General features: G+C 40.5%; 1 protein-coding gene across 1 annotated transcript in view; it reads right to left on the minus strand.

Moving 5' to 3' along the window:
• Nucleotides 1-94: 94 nt before the first annotated feature.
• The window catches only part of LOC136423774 (G-protein coupled receptor 54-like), a 29,507-nt gene continuing 13,479 nt past the window's right edge, over nt 95-16,122 (minus strand). The window contains exons 2-4 of the mRNA XM_066412059.1: nt 10,771-10,906; nt 8,391-8,650; nt 95-2,285 (exon numbers count right to left, since the gene is read on the minus strand). Coding sequence (XP_066268156.1) covers nt 1,866-2,285; nt 8,391-8,650; nt 10,771-10,906 — 816 coding nt within the window. The 3' untranslated portion in view covers nt 95-1,865. The remainder of the gene's footprint in view (nt 2,286-8,390; nt 8,651-10,770; nt 10,907-16,122) is intronic.

Consider the following 16,122-nt stretch of genomic DNA (forward strand, 5'->3'; position numbering starts at 1 on the left):
ACCAATACATTTTTAGTTATAATTATGTCTTGAGAAGGTTTCAACAATATACCTTTATTGCAAGAATAGTTTGGTAGCAAACATTGATGGTAGACAGTATTAACTCCGGATCCAAAATTAAACATCTCATTGATATTATGGCGAATGTCAACATTGCCAAATTGTAACTAGGCGTTCAACTGTGTATTGTATTGTTGTCATTTCTAATAAAGAATAAAGAACAAATTGTAACGTGTTCACGAAAGATCTGTAAGACACTTATAATCACAATACGGACGTCGCAGGGTGTCTTTCAACACACTATAGATACCCTAGATGATCATCAAGCCGGTTATGTGAGCCATTCACAGGCCTCCATTCCTATTGGTTATACAGGCATAACGCCATAACCATTGGTTGGTGTAGATAAACGCCGTGGATTGATGATCGTCATGAAAAAATAGCACGTCGGCAGAACGTAAGCGTTTAAGGTCGTCCTCGCGCATTTAACGTTGATATCTCGTATATAGGTTCATATAGTTGCGTTCAAAGACATATCTTATGCAACGGCTGTTACACCGTTGCAACATTGACCAAAGAGAACAAAAGAGATTCTGTACCTATAATAGGTTTGAATAGGCTAATTGCCGTATACGCATTACGTTCTGCCGACGTGCTTGAAACAATGACTATTGCGATTACGTGATAAAGGGTCATGGGTGTATATAGTGACATGAGTCCTGCTCTGTTCCTATAACCACCTCAGAAACCACATGAGATCGGCACATTAGTCAACATTCAGTGAAATATACATATGATTATTTGGTTATCTTGATCGACGTCCTAAAGCCGGCGTCACAATTCATGTCAGCGTTGGCCAACTTTGACTTTGTAGATCGCCCGAAGCTCGCCGAATTTCAGAATTGCCCGAGCGTCGACCGTATTTTCCAACGAAAATCTCGGGCGACGTCGAACACTTAAAACTAAAAATCCCCCATGAGATGGTACCATCTCTTGGACATGGACGAAGTCAGTATCGAATAACCTTGTAAGAGGTCAATATTTGGATCAACTTTGATTTCTACAAATCGCCAGAAGCCCGCGTAATCGACAAGACGTCGGCCGTACTTCGGCCGAAAATGCACATCGGAAGCTCGCCAACACGTCGGCCGAGCTGAATTTGTGACGGCGGCTTTAGCAAACACATTACGAGTGCCTTCGTGGACTAGACGAAATTTTTTTCAAACATATTAATACAAACACCTTAACGGGAAATTACAAGTTCAGTGCCAGTAAGATACTCGTATATATCGTTACGCTGTGGGGTGGGTCTGCATGTATGTCAAGAGCATAAGTCACGACTTACAACACTGCAATATCAAAGCTTTGTGGCCCATATAACATCAACATACTTTTTTTTTTCATGTAACATATATCAGCACACTAGACACATATACTAGACCTGTACCACCAAATGATTTTTAACCCAATCTAGACTGGACTCATTCGCCACCCCCATAGCTCCCAAACGGTATGGTGTATGATCAAATTTGCAGGGGGTTATAAGCATGTAAATATTAATCACTCTCCATAATAAGTCTTGATTACTTGCCAAAGATAATGTGTTCGTGGAACTCTAGTTTCAATATGATATTGAAGATACCAGTGCCCGATGGAGTTCTTTTTTTTACAGTATTAATCTGTATATGTTGGATAACTTCGGCCGAAATCGAAGAAGAAGAAAAAAAGAGAGAATTCCTACGTATACCTGTCGACTCTTTTTTATTTCTGGACCGTCAGCACGATATTAATTTTCCCAGGCTAAACAACGCAAAGAGTAATATTTGTAACATCTAGGTGTGAATAGATAGATTAAACGGTAAAGCTCACATACGAGATTCCTGTCCATCCATGACGCCATTCTGGTCGAGTTCACTGCTATTATCAATAGGGGTTTTCTTCTTATCAGTCGTCCGACGAGCCCCCATCTTAACCATGCCAATCTCCTCTTCCTTTGTAAATTTTGGTGTCTTCGGAGACATAGCGGACCCCGTCCTAGACGATTCCGCACTTTTGAAGGATTTTGCGAAAGCCTTTTTGAAGTTTTCACCCATAATTCCGTAAACGAAAGGGTTGACAGAAGAGTTGGCATAGCTGAGACAGAGGGCCGTGATTTTCAGCCACATAACCACATGCGGGACTTCATTCAGGCCTTCTCTTTCGAAAGCAAACCACAAGTTGAGCACGTGATTCGGAGCCCAGCATACGGCGAAGAGGATGACCACGGTTGCCACCATTCGAGTAACCTGGAAAGAAAGAAATTTCTCTGTTATTATTGCGTGTACAGTTTCACGGAGGTTTAGCCTTCGGTATGTCTGAATGTTTGAGTTATTGTGTGTTCGCAGTTACTTTTGAATGCGCTACCACCATTCGAGTGACCTGGAAAGGGAGAAATACCCCTAGTATAGCGTATACCTTCACGGAGGTTTTGCCTTCGGTGTGTCTGTATGTTTGTGTTAATGTGTGTTCGTAGTTACTGGATTACACTGTGCTCAAGTTGTGAGTCTCTTCAAACATGGGGCCTCCAGTTAACGTTCCATCCAAGGGGCGTCCCTAATTTGATAACCTACGCTAGGTTTTCTTCTCAGTGACGAAATTCGTGCAAAGTTCCTTTTCATAGGCTAGGGCACACCATTGGGGCTTGTCAGGGATGAACAAAGGCGCCCTCCCGATTCTGGGGCTGACGTCCTAACCACATGGCCAGCCAATGCCACAATGTAAGACCTTGAATTTGTTTAGTTGGATGGACCCTGGCGCCCCCAATCGTACACACTTGGTAAAGTATGTGAAAAAAAGCTCTTTTTTCATTTCGCGTATTCATTTTGTAGGTGGATGTCAGCAACAACTTGTATCAGAACATGCGATCTCGTGTTGCGCAGTCATGTATATGGATGAGTAACATGTGCAATGTACTAGATAACGTCGCTGTAGGCGATGGATATCTAATTTCCAAGCATATCCTTCGTTGGCAAAAAGTATCCATGGACCGAAGAAGTTTCCATTGTCAACCGGAGTTGGCAGTGGCGCTGGACACTATTTTGCAATTGGCCCATGAATACTGTTTGCCAACCGAAAGGTACGCTTGGAGATTTACTGAACATTCTCAAACTGCTGGCACAACATTCCTAGTCTAGGAACACGATCAAAAAGGACGGCTAGCTCACATGAGTACTGTTACTTCTTTAGGCAGCAATTGATTAAGCGAATGTTACCAGTCTCGATGGAAGCATTTTTGAAGCTATGTTTGCAAGTTTTGGCGACTTCAACCCACCACATCTCTGAGAGTAAGTATATTTCTGTCACGATACCCTTTCATCTATTGATGGTGAACTCTACCAGTCTCCACGGAAGCACTTTGAGGCTATTTTTGAAAGGTCTGGTGACTCCAACTCATAACATTTCCGCGAAAAATGTAACCCTGCCATGGCACCCTTCATCTATTGATGGTGAACTTTACCAGTCCCGACGGACGCACTTTTAGGCTATTTTGGAACTTCTTTTGACCCCAAATCACCACATTTCCAAGTAAAGAGGATATTCCTGTCACGATACCCATCCATTTATTGATTGTGATCTTTACCAGTCTAGACAGACGTCCTTTAAGGCTATCTAGGAAATTCTTTTGACCCCAAATCACCACATTTCAGAGTAAAAATGTAGCCCTGTCATGATGCCTTTCCATCTATATTCTAGACATCTATGTCAAAGGTTTTGTCTGCATCTGTCTCGTGGGCACGATTATCAGCCAACTAATGACAGAAACATACATCATCTTATCTGATAACAAATGCAATGCGTATCATGCGAAAGCATTCTCTAGAAGTTTTCTTGTCAGCAGATAAGGCCGTCCTTGAGCAAGAATTAGCATCTTTGTGCTGTTATCTTGTCTCGTTGTGCATCTTGAGATACATAATCTCTATCACAAAACTATTCCGCTGTTGTTATCTTCCGGAAGTACTTTTCTTCAAATTCAAATTACAAACGTATATATAAGTCAGTGACTTCAGTACATTAGCTGCTGGTGCGCAACCGCTTGGCGACTGCTTTTCTTATTCAAATTATAGGTTTGGCTGTTTAGGTCACACAGCCAGGTCGGCCCAAATATCCTGTGGCAACTACAAGCCCTGTTGATAAGACCAAGTCGATACACATGGCTTTTGACATGAACAGAAAGCAGCAATTATTTATTATCTTCGCCGAGTACTTGTACTCGGAGAAGATTATGTTTTCGGTTGAAAAATCTGTTGGGTGGGTCTGAATGTATGTCAGGAGCATAACTCAAGAAAGCTTCAATGAATCTTTATGATTTTCGGTAGGTGTGTAGTGGTTGTGCAAAGGAAGGTCAAGTTCGAAAATGGTTTACCTTACGTTTTTCAACAGTACTGCAGCGGACTTTGGATTTTTTTGTGTTTGTATGTAGGCAAAAAAAGTGACGGAAACGTTGATGGATCTTCATGATTTTTTGCAGGTGTGTAGATGTTGTGAAAACGGAGGTCAAGTTCAAAAATGGTCCCCCTTGTGTTTTCCGTCGGTACTACAGCGGACTTTGTGTGGATGTGTATTTGTATGTCGCCAGCATAACTCAAGAAGCTGTTGATGGATCTGTATGATATCTAGTGGATGGGTAGGGTTTACAGAAAGGAAGGTCAAGTTCGATAATGGGCCTTCTAGCGGGCACCTAAGGTATTGCAACAGAGCTTCAAAATTTGGAGGCACATTTTCTGAAAGTGCTATGGTCATGATTTTTGTGTGGTAGATAGTTCATGCCACAGAAAGTAAGTTCTGTAAATTTGGGCCCCCTAGCGGCTTGTTAAGAACTGCAGTGGGAGTTTTGTTTTGACATTCGGACATGAATAACTTGAGAAGGGGTCGACACATAGTACTAGGACAAGCTTCAACGGGCGTACCAGCACTTAAAATGGGGACTAACATCCTTGACACTCCCAGGGGGAAGGCCACAGCACTAAACGACTACTTCGTGCAGCAGACCGACTTACCCGGCAAAGATGACTCCTCCCCTGTTTTCGTTCCACCCGTCTCTCCTGGGACTTTCCTTGAAACACTTCAAGTAACAGTGGACGATGTCCGTCAGCAACTCCTCAGCCTCAAGGTCGGAAAGTCTTGCGGCCCAGACGACATTACACCGAACCTCCTACGGCGAGTGGCCGACCCCATCTCAGGACCATTAACAAAACTGTTCAATATGTCGCTTTCCCTCGGACAAGTGCCCTCCAGATGGAAGGAAGCAAACGTGACCCCAATCCACAAAGGAGGTAGCCGCCATGCTCCCAACAACTATAGGCCAATATCCCTCCTGAACATCATTCCCAAAGTTTTGGAAAATATTGTAAACAAACGCCTAATGGAACACATTAGTCCAATGCTGACACAGTACCAAAGTGGATTTCGAGCGCAGGACAACACAACTCTTCAACTGGTCCGACTTGTTGACGAGTGGACCAAAGCCATTGACAAAGGAGAGGTGGTTGGCTGCGTATTCTTGGACCTGCGAAAGGCTTTTGATAAAGTCTGGTACAACGGCCTCTTAGCCAAACTGGAAGGATACGGAATTCGTGGACGGGTTCTTGAGTGGTTCCAGAGTTACCTCACAGAACGACGTCAACGAGTGGTTGTCAATGGCGCAACATCTGACTGGAAGACCCCCCTTGCTGGAGTCCCACAGGGCTCTGTTTTAGGACCTACACTTTTCATTTTATACATAAACGATCTGCCATCCAGATGTACAACCTGTGTGGCGAACTTGTTCGCAGATGATACCTCACTCACAGCAGCTCACCGTTCTATCAATACTGTTGTAGACTCATTGAACAAAGACCTTGCCACTGTATCAGACTGGCTACAAAGCTGGAAACTCGAGGCTAACGGAGACAAATGCAAAGTTATGTTTCTCACTACCCGTCCCCTCCCACAAAGGATCCCCCCAGTTATCCTAGCCGGTACTATTCTGCAGGTTGTTTACAGCCACAAACACCTGGGCGTGACCTTAACCTGCAAGCTCACATGGTCTTTGCACGTTGAAGCCACAACAAACAAGGCCAGACGAACGGCTGGAATGCTCTGTGCTCTACGGAAGAAGGTGCCCAAGAACATTCTACTACAGCTATACAAGATCATGATAAGACCAGTTTTAGAATATGCTGACATAGTATGGTCAGGCCTCACCGCACGCGATGCAAGATCAGTTGAATCTGTCCAGTACCGATCAGCTAGAATGATAAGTGGACACCGTGGAATCCCTTACCCTTCCTACCGAACCGTCTACTCCCAACTATGTCTTCCCTCACTCACCTTCCGCCGTAAATTCCACACAGTCACCACCCTCTTCAAACTCATGAACGGACACTGCCCACCCCACCTACTCAGTCTTCTACCAACAACAAGATCATCTTCCATAGACTCCAGATATCCCCTCCGAAATGGAAATAACCTCTCTGTGCAAACTCCCAAAAGCGTTAGGACTCAGAAAGCGTTCTTCCACAGGGCTACCAAACTCTGGAACTTGCTTCCACCAGAAACACGTACAGCTACCTCTGTATCCTCCTTCAGAGGAAAAGCTTGGGCCTCCCTAGGAGACCCGTTCTTGGTCTAAGTTAATATACATATGTATACACTTCTATGCGACACTAGCTGTTAACATTATAATTACACGCAAGTATTTCAATAGAATGTAAGAAGTTTTACTCTACACTGTCTAAAATAGTTAATTCGTGTACATAATTGTAAATACGTATGTCAACCTCTTAATTAATTTGGTAGTGATTTCTATGTGTGCTTAATGAAATGATTATGTATGTTATTTGTAATGATAACGTTTTTCTCCCAGGGTTGCCCTTTGTAATAGCTTAAGCTAGTTGGGCAACCCTGGCATGTTTGTAAATACAATGCATGCCAAATGAATAAACAAATAAACAAATAAACACATAGTGTATAATTTGGTATTTACAGAGCTCAGATGGTACTTTACATAATCAATGACTAATTATGCAAATCAGGAGCTCATTTGCATAATTAGAAAGGAAAGTTTGTTAACCCACTGCATTTCATAATCGGACATGGGACTGTCAGGTCATGTAACCAGATGGCCTTGCTTAAACGTACATGTAGGTCAAATAAATAAACTGTCCTCCAAGTAGAGGTGTGGGTCCTGCTGGTTTTTAACGCGTTCAGTTTAGGCATTTTTGTTCACCACGATTGGCAACATAATGAAAAGGGGACAAAATAGAAAGCCTGACAAAAACACCTAAAAACACGTCAAAAACCAGCCAGACCCACTCCTCTGCTTGGAGAATACACTGTACCAAAACTGCACCACTGCTAAGTGCGGAAAAGTCACATGCACATGTACTATGTCTTTCAAAATGTGTATGATATGGAATAAAGATTTATTCCATTCATATATATTGACTGTACCATTTCATCATCACTTTCAACTTACAACACTGCAATGTTGAACCTTTGTGGCCCATATAATATCAACATACTCATATTTTTTCATCATCGGACCAGTTATAACATATACATTTGTATCAGCACACTCTACACATATACTAGTCCTGTACCACCAAATGATTTTTAACCCCATCTAGACTGGACTCATTCGCCCCAACATAACTTCCAAATGGTATGGTGCATGATCAAATTTGCAGGGGGTGATAAGCACGTAAATATCAATCACTCTCCATAATAAGCCTTGATTATTTGGCGAAGATAATGTGTTCGTGGAACTCTAGTTTATTTATTTGTTCGGCTGCGTACAATGTACAGCAGCCAAGGCTGCCCGACTAGCTATTGCTATTACAAGGGGCCAGCCTTGCTGCGAAAGTACATGATAAAATACAGTTGCATTAGTTAAAAATAAAACATACACATATACAATCCTACAACTCTTACCGTGAATTAATATACATTAACATTCTATACCACTATAAAATCTAAAAGGGAGAAAATACAGATACGGATTGCACATTGGAGTAATAGCTACTTCATACTAGACCGGGGAGATTTAAACGGAGAAGGGGTCCCCCAGTGACTTCCATGCCATAGTTTTGAAAGCACAGAGTGAGGGGGCAGTCCGTGTGCCGGATGGAAGGGAGTTCCACAGTTGGGTGGCTCTGTAGAAAAAGGCCCTCTGGAAAGCAGCAATAACAATATTCCAACTTATATCAAGCCAATAACATGCATGGTCTATAAGAGTATCTACAGCGTCTTATGTTCAGCGGGGGGGGGGGGGGGGGTAGGGTCAGTGCGCACTCTGTAAGGGCAGATGCCTGAAATTGATTAATTGATTGATTGATTCATTCGTTCATTCACCATCTTTTATCTCACCCCACCTTCTTCTTTCTGGCCATGACGTGTTGCTGTGCCACTGACGTATTGGCCGCCATGGTTGCTAGGTAACGGAGGATGAGGCAATGGCAGACGACGCTGGTTGTCAGTGGGATGACGTAACTGATGAGGACGGTGTAGATGATGTAGGCCCGGTACTCGTCCTCTGAAGGGAAGTCCTCCAGGCAGACCTGCTTGACGCCGTACCACTCCCGCTCAAACACCTTCATGAAGAAGGCGACTGGCAGGGACAAAAGGAAGGAGCCTGGAGGAATGTAGAAAACTCTTAGAAAGATTTTTTGTCAAGAGAGGAAATGTTTCCGACGGAACGATAAGCGGGAGGCGAACCCAGCCTTACGGACGGCGGATGTCGCAGGAATGATGGTGGCACGAGCAGAGGTCAAAGGTCGCTTCCTCCAGAGTAATTCCCTACGATTGGCCCACTGACTAATCCTACCATGAAGAAGGCGACTGGCAGGGACAGAAGGAAGGAGGAGAGTAGAAAAACTCCTTGAAGGATATTTCTTCGAACCCTCCAATTGTATTTTAGTCGTAAAGGTCCCAATGTGGTTTGTGAAAGTATTTTTATCTCCATGAAAAATGGAGATATTGTTTTTGGCGTGTTTGTGTGTGTGTGTGTGTGTGTTTGTGTTTCCGGACTATTGTAGGCAGCATAACTCAAGAACCTCTGGATGGATTACGATGATATTTGGTATGTGGGCGGGTGTTGTGAGGCCGAAATTCAAGGTCGATTTTGGGCCCCCTGGTATGTGACCTTGGTACTGCAGCAGAACTTCCGTTTTTGTATCTTTTGACCTGGACGTGCTGTGGTCTTGATTTTTGGGTGGCAGATAGCTTGTGATGTAATAAAGAAGTGGTGTAGGTTTGGGCTCCCTAGCAGCTTGCGCTGGAACTGCACGGGCGTTATTGTAAAAATCTTCTAAGGAGAATAACTGAACAAAGGGACAACGGATTTCCATGATATTTAGTATGCAGGTAGCTTAGACAGACATGTACACAATGAAGTGCAAATTATGCTAATTGGGAATTAATTTGCATAGATAATGTGGAAAATCTATATTTGCAGTGTTTTCCATTATAAGACTCAAATACATGTAACATATGTAGTTTATGGAAAGTGGAGCATCAACAAATACCAATTATGCAAATAAATTCCTAATTTGCATAATAAATGCAAAAACACCAAAATTCATCAAATTGGAAAATTATAGGACTGTCAATATTGCAACATGTGTAAGTAAGATAAAGGTGTTTATGATTAAGCATATATTATGTAAATGCGTAAGTCATTTGCATAAATACAATTGTTCATGGAGATATGAGGTCGCGGAACTCTTGTTTAATTTTAATTTCAGAATATTAGAAAGAAAATTTCTCAAACCACATTGAGGCGTTTACGACTTAAGTACATCTAAAGGGTTCGAAGAAACATATTTCAAAGCCCAGTTCAGCATGAACCCCCCCCCCCCCCCCCCCAGGGTATATTGTATATACCGCGAGCGAGGCTCTGCACAGGAGAATTCAAATAGCTACAAGCAGATATCAAATAATTTGCATATAGATAGGTTATCGATTTCATAATTCCCGAAGATCTGATTGTTTTATCTGGGAGTGAGCCATTTAGCCTTAGCATTTTAGTGGATTTTATCGGCCATTAACACTTACAGAGTACAAAAAAGAGATATGGATTTTTTAAACAGCTCATACAGATATGACAAAGAATACGTTTGTTTGATGGATATGTCTCCAAGTTCATTATATGGCTTGTAACACATCTGTAAATGATTACAAAAAGAGGTATAATGTAACAAATCCTTAGTTACAACCTTCATGGACTGGGAGTTTTGTGACAACTTGCACCCTTTGGCATTTCTTCCTTACATGTACTTAATGTACATGTATTACTGTATGTATTCCTATCCTAACTGTATGTTTTACTTATTTACTCTTTATTGTTATATTAAATGTTAAACCAGTTTGATGGAGGAGGACATAGAATAAGCCACTTAAGGTTTGTTTCCCTCCTACTGTACATTATTATTATTAATGTGTTACATGTATTATATTATGTTGTTTAGTGATTCTATGAGTTAAAGGCATGCTTGCTCATTAAATCACTACTAAGGGAATTAAGTAATCTCTCCTACTAGTGATATTATGAGTTAAAGGCATGCTAGCTCATCAAATCACTAGTAAGGGAATTAAATAATCGCTTACTAGTGATTTTACGAGTTAGAGGTGTTGCCAATTGTTAACACAGGTAAATGTGGTTAACACGTGTATTGACTGAAATACTTTTTTGAACTAAATAAATGTGCTGAATAGCAAGAGCTGGTTAATGTGCGATTAAAAAATCAGCCTTACCAGCCCAAATGATGGTGGTGGTGAGGAGCACACCAAGAGGCGTTCTGAACCAAGGCGTCTTGAAAGGTCTGACGATGGCCCAGAACCGGTCAAGACTTAGAACAGCCAAGGTCATGCAGGTGGCTTGGGCAGTTACCTGACGATAAGATACATACATGTCAAATGAATTCATTTGAACAAGTGAACTACACCCTCATTAAATCAGGACCCCTATTGCTCCACGTTACATCGCTCGCGAAAGGGGCCCTGATAAAAACCGACACCAGACATGGTTCTGGCGACGTCGACATGAAATGACGCTCGCCCTTATACACAGTCCTTTTCAGTGCAGACCGCCCAGTGCGGCTCCAGATGTCTCACTGAGGGATGCCAGCGGTACGAAAGATGTCGGTTAACTGAGGAACGAGTCCACTCTCATTCAATACTTTTGTTCAGAGAGAACTAAGTAACACTTTTTTTTTTTTTTTTTTTTTAACCGTTATGCCATGATGGCTATATGTAGGCATTTTTTTTTTTTTTTTTTTTTTTTCCACATTTTATTCACAATATACATCAATGTTACAGCATAATATATTACACATGTTACAATGTTGGCACCAAAGAGTATATGACATTGTGTTACAGTACATAGACTGGCAGGATGGTTCAAGATTTAACCACATATCACATAAAGATTCTGGTTGTGTCATAGTAACATATTTACAGTGTATTATACATTGTGTGCTAAGTCAGGCTGATCATATCAGTTGTTTGTTACCCGTTTACTCCACATTTTAAAGTAAATTACACATTCACAACATAAGACAGCGTAACTAAAAGGCCGTCAAACAAAAAAACAAGCTAAGAAACTAAAACGTAACTCATACATGCATAAAATATCATAACAAACTCAGTTCCTTGTTTACAAAAGTCAACAATAAAAGCTATCTATAGTAATCAAGAGGCACATGTAGCTAGAGGTTCACAGGCAGAGGTAACTCTGTTCTTCATTTCCCATTTAAAAAGAATGGGCAAATTGTTTTGGTGTGAGGCGGGATTTTGGGTCTTTCTTAGAGATATCCATGTTTTGAATATGACCCATTTAGCTATAGATATTATCAATATACGTCTTTTAAGGTGCGGTATGTTCAGAGTCTGACTGACTTTCCCTAGTATTACTTCTTCAAAATCTATTGTAGGATTACTGCTACTGAAAGGTATGTAATGCTGAACTGTGTCCCACAGGTCTGATAATCTCTTACATTCCACAAACATGTGTCTATAATTATCAATATCACCACTATCACATAGTTTACATATAGGATCTATTATTAGCCCATTTTCATCATGTATTCTCCATTTGTTTAATTTTTCACCACACGGTAATATTTGATGTAGTAGTTTGTAATTTAGTTCAGCTATTTGTGTGTCCTTACATGCAGTTTTGCAGAGCAAAGTCCATATTTTTTTCCAGTCAAAGGATTCAGTGAAATGAAAAATTGTGTGCCATTTTTGTTGACAACTTGGCAATACTGCATGTTTAAGAGCGAGTGTAGAATAGAGTAATTTACAGGATTTTGTTGTAGCTTTAAACTGATGTGGGGGTGGGGCTACAAGGTGTGTTAAGCGGTCTTCTGAGTAGAGTTCTTTTTTGACAAGAGTTTTCCAGGTGCTGGGTAGGGCTTGATACAGGGTTATTTGCTCAATTAAAGTACTGGGTCGGTGGCTAAGTGTAGGGTATTCGTTTGATGAGATAAATTTTCCCCTAGGGAATAGGTCTTTCACATATATTATGCCTTCTTTAATCCATTGAGGGAAGAATAAAGTTTTACCTTGTGATCTAATATTTCTATTACACCATATTATCTGTTCTTTTAAGTACTGGGGCCTTACGTCATCACTTTTCTCAATTTTGTGATAGGATAAAATGACTTCTTTATAAAATTTCGGTATATGGATGAAGTTTGGTCCATCGCCTTCTTTTTCAAAGTTCATCTGCAAAATAAGATTATTGGGACCAAAAGAATTTACATACAACAGGGGGAGTGCTTTCCATCTAGATTTATCATCCACTATCAACCTATATATCCAACGTGATAAGAGTGCATTTTTCTGGTAATCTAAGTTTAACATGTTAAGTCCACCCATTTCAGTGGGTTGGCTTATGACATCTCTTTTGACTTTGTCCTTTTTGCCTTTCCATAAAAACTTTCTGAAAATTTCTCTTTTTATAGATGTGACAACCCAGGGTGGGGTAACAATCATTGCCATATTGTGTTTAATCTGTGAAAGAGCTAATGACTTAATGATAGTGATTTTTCCATACAAAGTTAGGTTTCTACATCTCCAGACTTGCAATGTGTTTTTCAGCCTTTCTATCTTTTTCTCCCAATTTAGAAGTTCACACTCATGGTGGAGGGAAGAGTTATAGAAATAGATGCCTAAGGATTTTATGGGGCGCTTCGGCCAAGATATATCTAGGGGGGTGTCTTGTCTGTCTACATACGTTCCGATCCATAGACCTTCACATTTTTTAACATTTAACTTAAGACTAGAAACACTACAAAAATTGTGAATATGTATAAAGGCATTTTCCATAGATGTAACGTCAGACACAAATAAAGTGGTGTCATCGGCTACCTGTGAGATTTTAATTTCAACCGTATCAACAGAGTTAGTTTTAACTTTTATTCCAGCTATGTCCTGTGCATCCCTAATGTTCACTGCCATAACTTCTACAGCTAAGATAAAGAGAAGTGCAGATATGGGACATCCCTGACGGATACCTCTGTTAAGGGGGAAGGATTCAGACATCCAACCTTGATTGATGATGTTACTACTAATGTCACTGTACATACATTGCATGGCGTGAATGAAATGGGGACCAAAATTAAATTTTTCAAGCACTTTCCACATGAATTTTCTGTTTATAGAGTCAAAAGCTTTAGCAAAGTCCAAAAAAATGATAGCTCCAGGTAAGTTTCTAATTTCTGTGTAGTCTATAATGTCTTGTATTAGGCGTACATTCTGCCCGATAAATCTCCCTTTAATATAAGCAGTTTGGTCATGCTCGATCAGCTTGTGTATTACTTTCTTCAGTCTGTTTGCAAATATAAGGGCAAAGATCTTATAGTCTGTATTAAGGAGGCTTATTGGCCGCCAGTTGTCTAAATACTTTCGCTCATTTTTTTTGTGTATAAGTCTTATAACTGCACGTCTTTGTAATACAGACATTTTTCCTTCCCTTAAAGTTTCTTGAATGCATTCGTAGATAAGGTCTCCTATAGCTGGCCAGAAGAACCTGAGGAACTCTGGTGGTATACCATTCAATCCAGGGCTTTTGTTTAAGTTCATAGAAAAGAGGGCTTCTTTGCACTCATCTTTGGTGATTGTTTTATCAAGAAAGTCCTTATCTGATTGGTCTAATGTGTTGGTCAGCTTTATGTTTTTGAGATATTGATCAATTGTATCTTCATCTACATTGTCTTCCTGATAGAGTTTGTAGTAGTAATTGGTACATTCTCTCAATATTTCTGTTGTCTCTTGTACTTCCTTTCCCTCAATATCTAAGCAGTCTATTTCCTTTTCTATGCCTTGTTTTTTTTCCAGATTCAGGAAATATTTTGATGGTTTTTCCCCTTCTTCTCTCCACTTAGCTCTGGATCTAATATAGTCACCTTGAGATTTTTTCTTGTAGAGATTCTCAAGTTCAGATTTCACTTGCTTGTACATGAGGATATCTTCTTTGGTTGGATTTCTGTCTATTACAGTTATGAGCTGACTAAGCTTTTTCTCAAGATATTCCATATTCTCTCTATTTTTTCTTGCTTTTTTAGCTCCGTACTGTTTGGAGAATTCAGCAATCTTTATGAGACACATGTCTAGCTTATCTCTACTTGATTTGATGCTACTGTTTATCTGTTGTTCTATTATATCATGTACTTCTGAGACATAATCCATATCTTCCAAAAGGCTCACATTTAATTTAAAGATCCCCGGGCCTCTGGCATTTGTTTTAAATCTGAGCCTTAGGAAGACTGCCTGGTGGTCAGTAAGAATCGCTGGTCTAATGTCACATTTCTCTATTTTTTCCACAAGACTTTTTTGAATTAACCAATAATCAAGTCTACAAGCCACATTTTTGGTCAAGTTTCTCCATGTATATTGTGAGATGTCAGGATTTGCTGACCTCCAGGCATCACACATATTCAACTTAGAACAAAGGTTTTTCATAGCTGTAACTGATCTTAATGCATTGTCCACTCTGCCCCCTTTTTTATCCACATGGGGATTAAGCACACAATTCATGTCTCCACCACAGATAAGATTGATTGGGTCGTGTCCATTTAACCATTCTGACACTTTTGCGAAGTATTCATTTCTTTCCCTGGTTCTATTAGGGGCATACACATTTACCAAAGAGAAGTCTGTACCCCCGATAGTACATTTTAAAAGGAGTGTTCTACCATCACAATCTAGAGAATCATTATCAAGCAAAACAAAATCGAGTGAAGGCTTAATCAGTATGGCAAGGCCTCTGCTACAATTTGTTCCAAAAGTCTGAAAGCATGGACCCTGCCATTCTTTAGTCAAAATGTGACTAGTTTCCTTGGTGAAATGTGTTTCCTGGAGGAATATAATGTCAGCTTTTTGCTTGTTAACATATGATAGTATTGAACCTCTTTTGCTTTTCTCTAGGAGTCCTCGAACATTGAGGGATATGAGAGATAGGTTACACAAAGTCATATTGATAGTAACACTTACACTAACTAAGTAACACTTACTGTGTTGTTGATACAACATTGCGCAGAATACGCCAACTTCTGTCCCAAAATGTTTGATCAAATATACCTTTAATGTAATTTACTATCAAGTGAAATAGAGCACAAAATAGGTACCGCACATTTTTGCAACCTGAATTCATAAATGATTATTGCGAATACATATCTATAACATTAGAATATTTACTCAAACAACTTGATAAGATTTTGAATCCAGCTGCTTGAGTAACCATTTTTGGCGTATCTTATTACCTGAATGTCTAACCTTCCTATGATATGAATAATAGGAAGATGTCTATCGTTGCTATATAAACTACAATCTACCATGAAGAGGACTTCTTCTTCTACCTTATTCAAGTTACACGTTAAAGGAGAGGACTTGAGTAGCCTCAAGTGCAGTCACTCGTACGCTTTTTGCTAGCAATGCCAATGAACTCGCGGCGTATTGAAATTGACCTTGAACGGTCAAAACATGGAAACGCTGAAGCCTGTGTGATCCACTTAGTAGCAGAGGCGGCGGCAGGAAATTTTGTTGGGGGGGGGGGTATATTTCAGACTAAATGTTCATTATGTCGAGCGCCGAAGGGGGGGG

Source organism: Branchiostoma lanceolatum, chromosome 18 (assembly GCF_035083965.1).
Source record: "Branchiostoma lanceolatum isolate klBraLanc5 chromosome 18, klBraLanc5.hap2, whole genome shotgun sequence".
Lineage (NCBI taxonomy): Eukaryota > Metazoa > Chordata > Leptocardii > Amphioxiformes > Branchiostomatidae > Branchiostoma > Branchiostoma lanceolatum.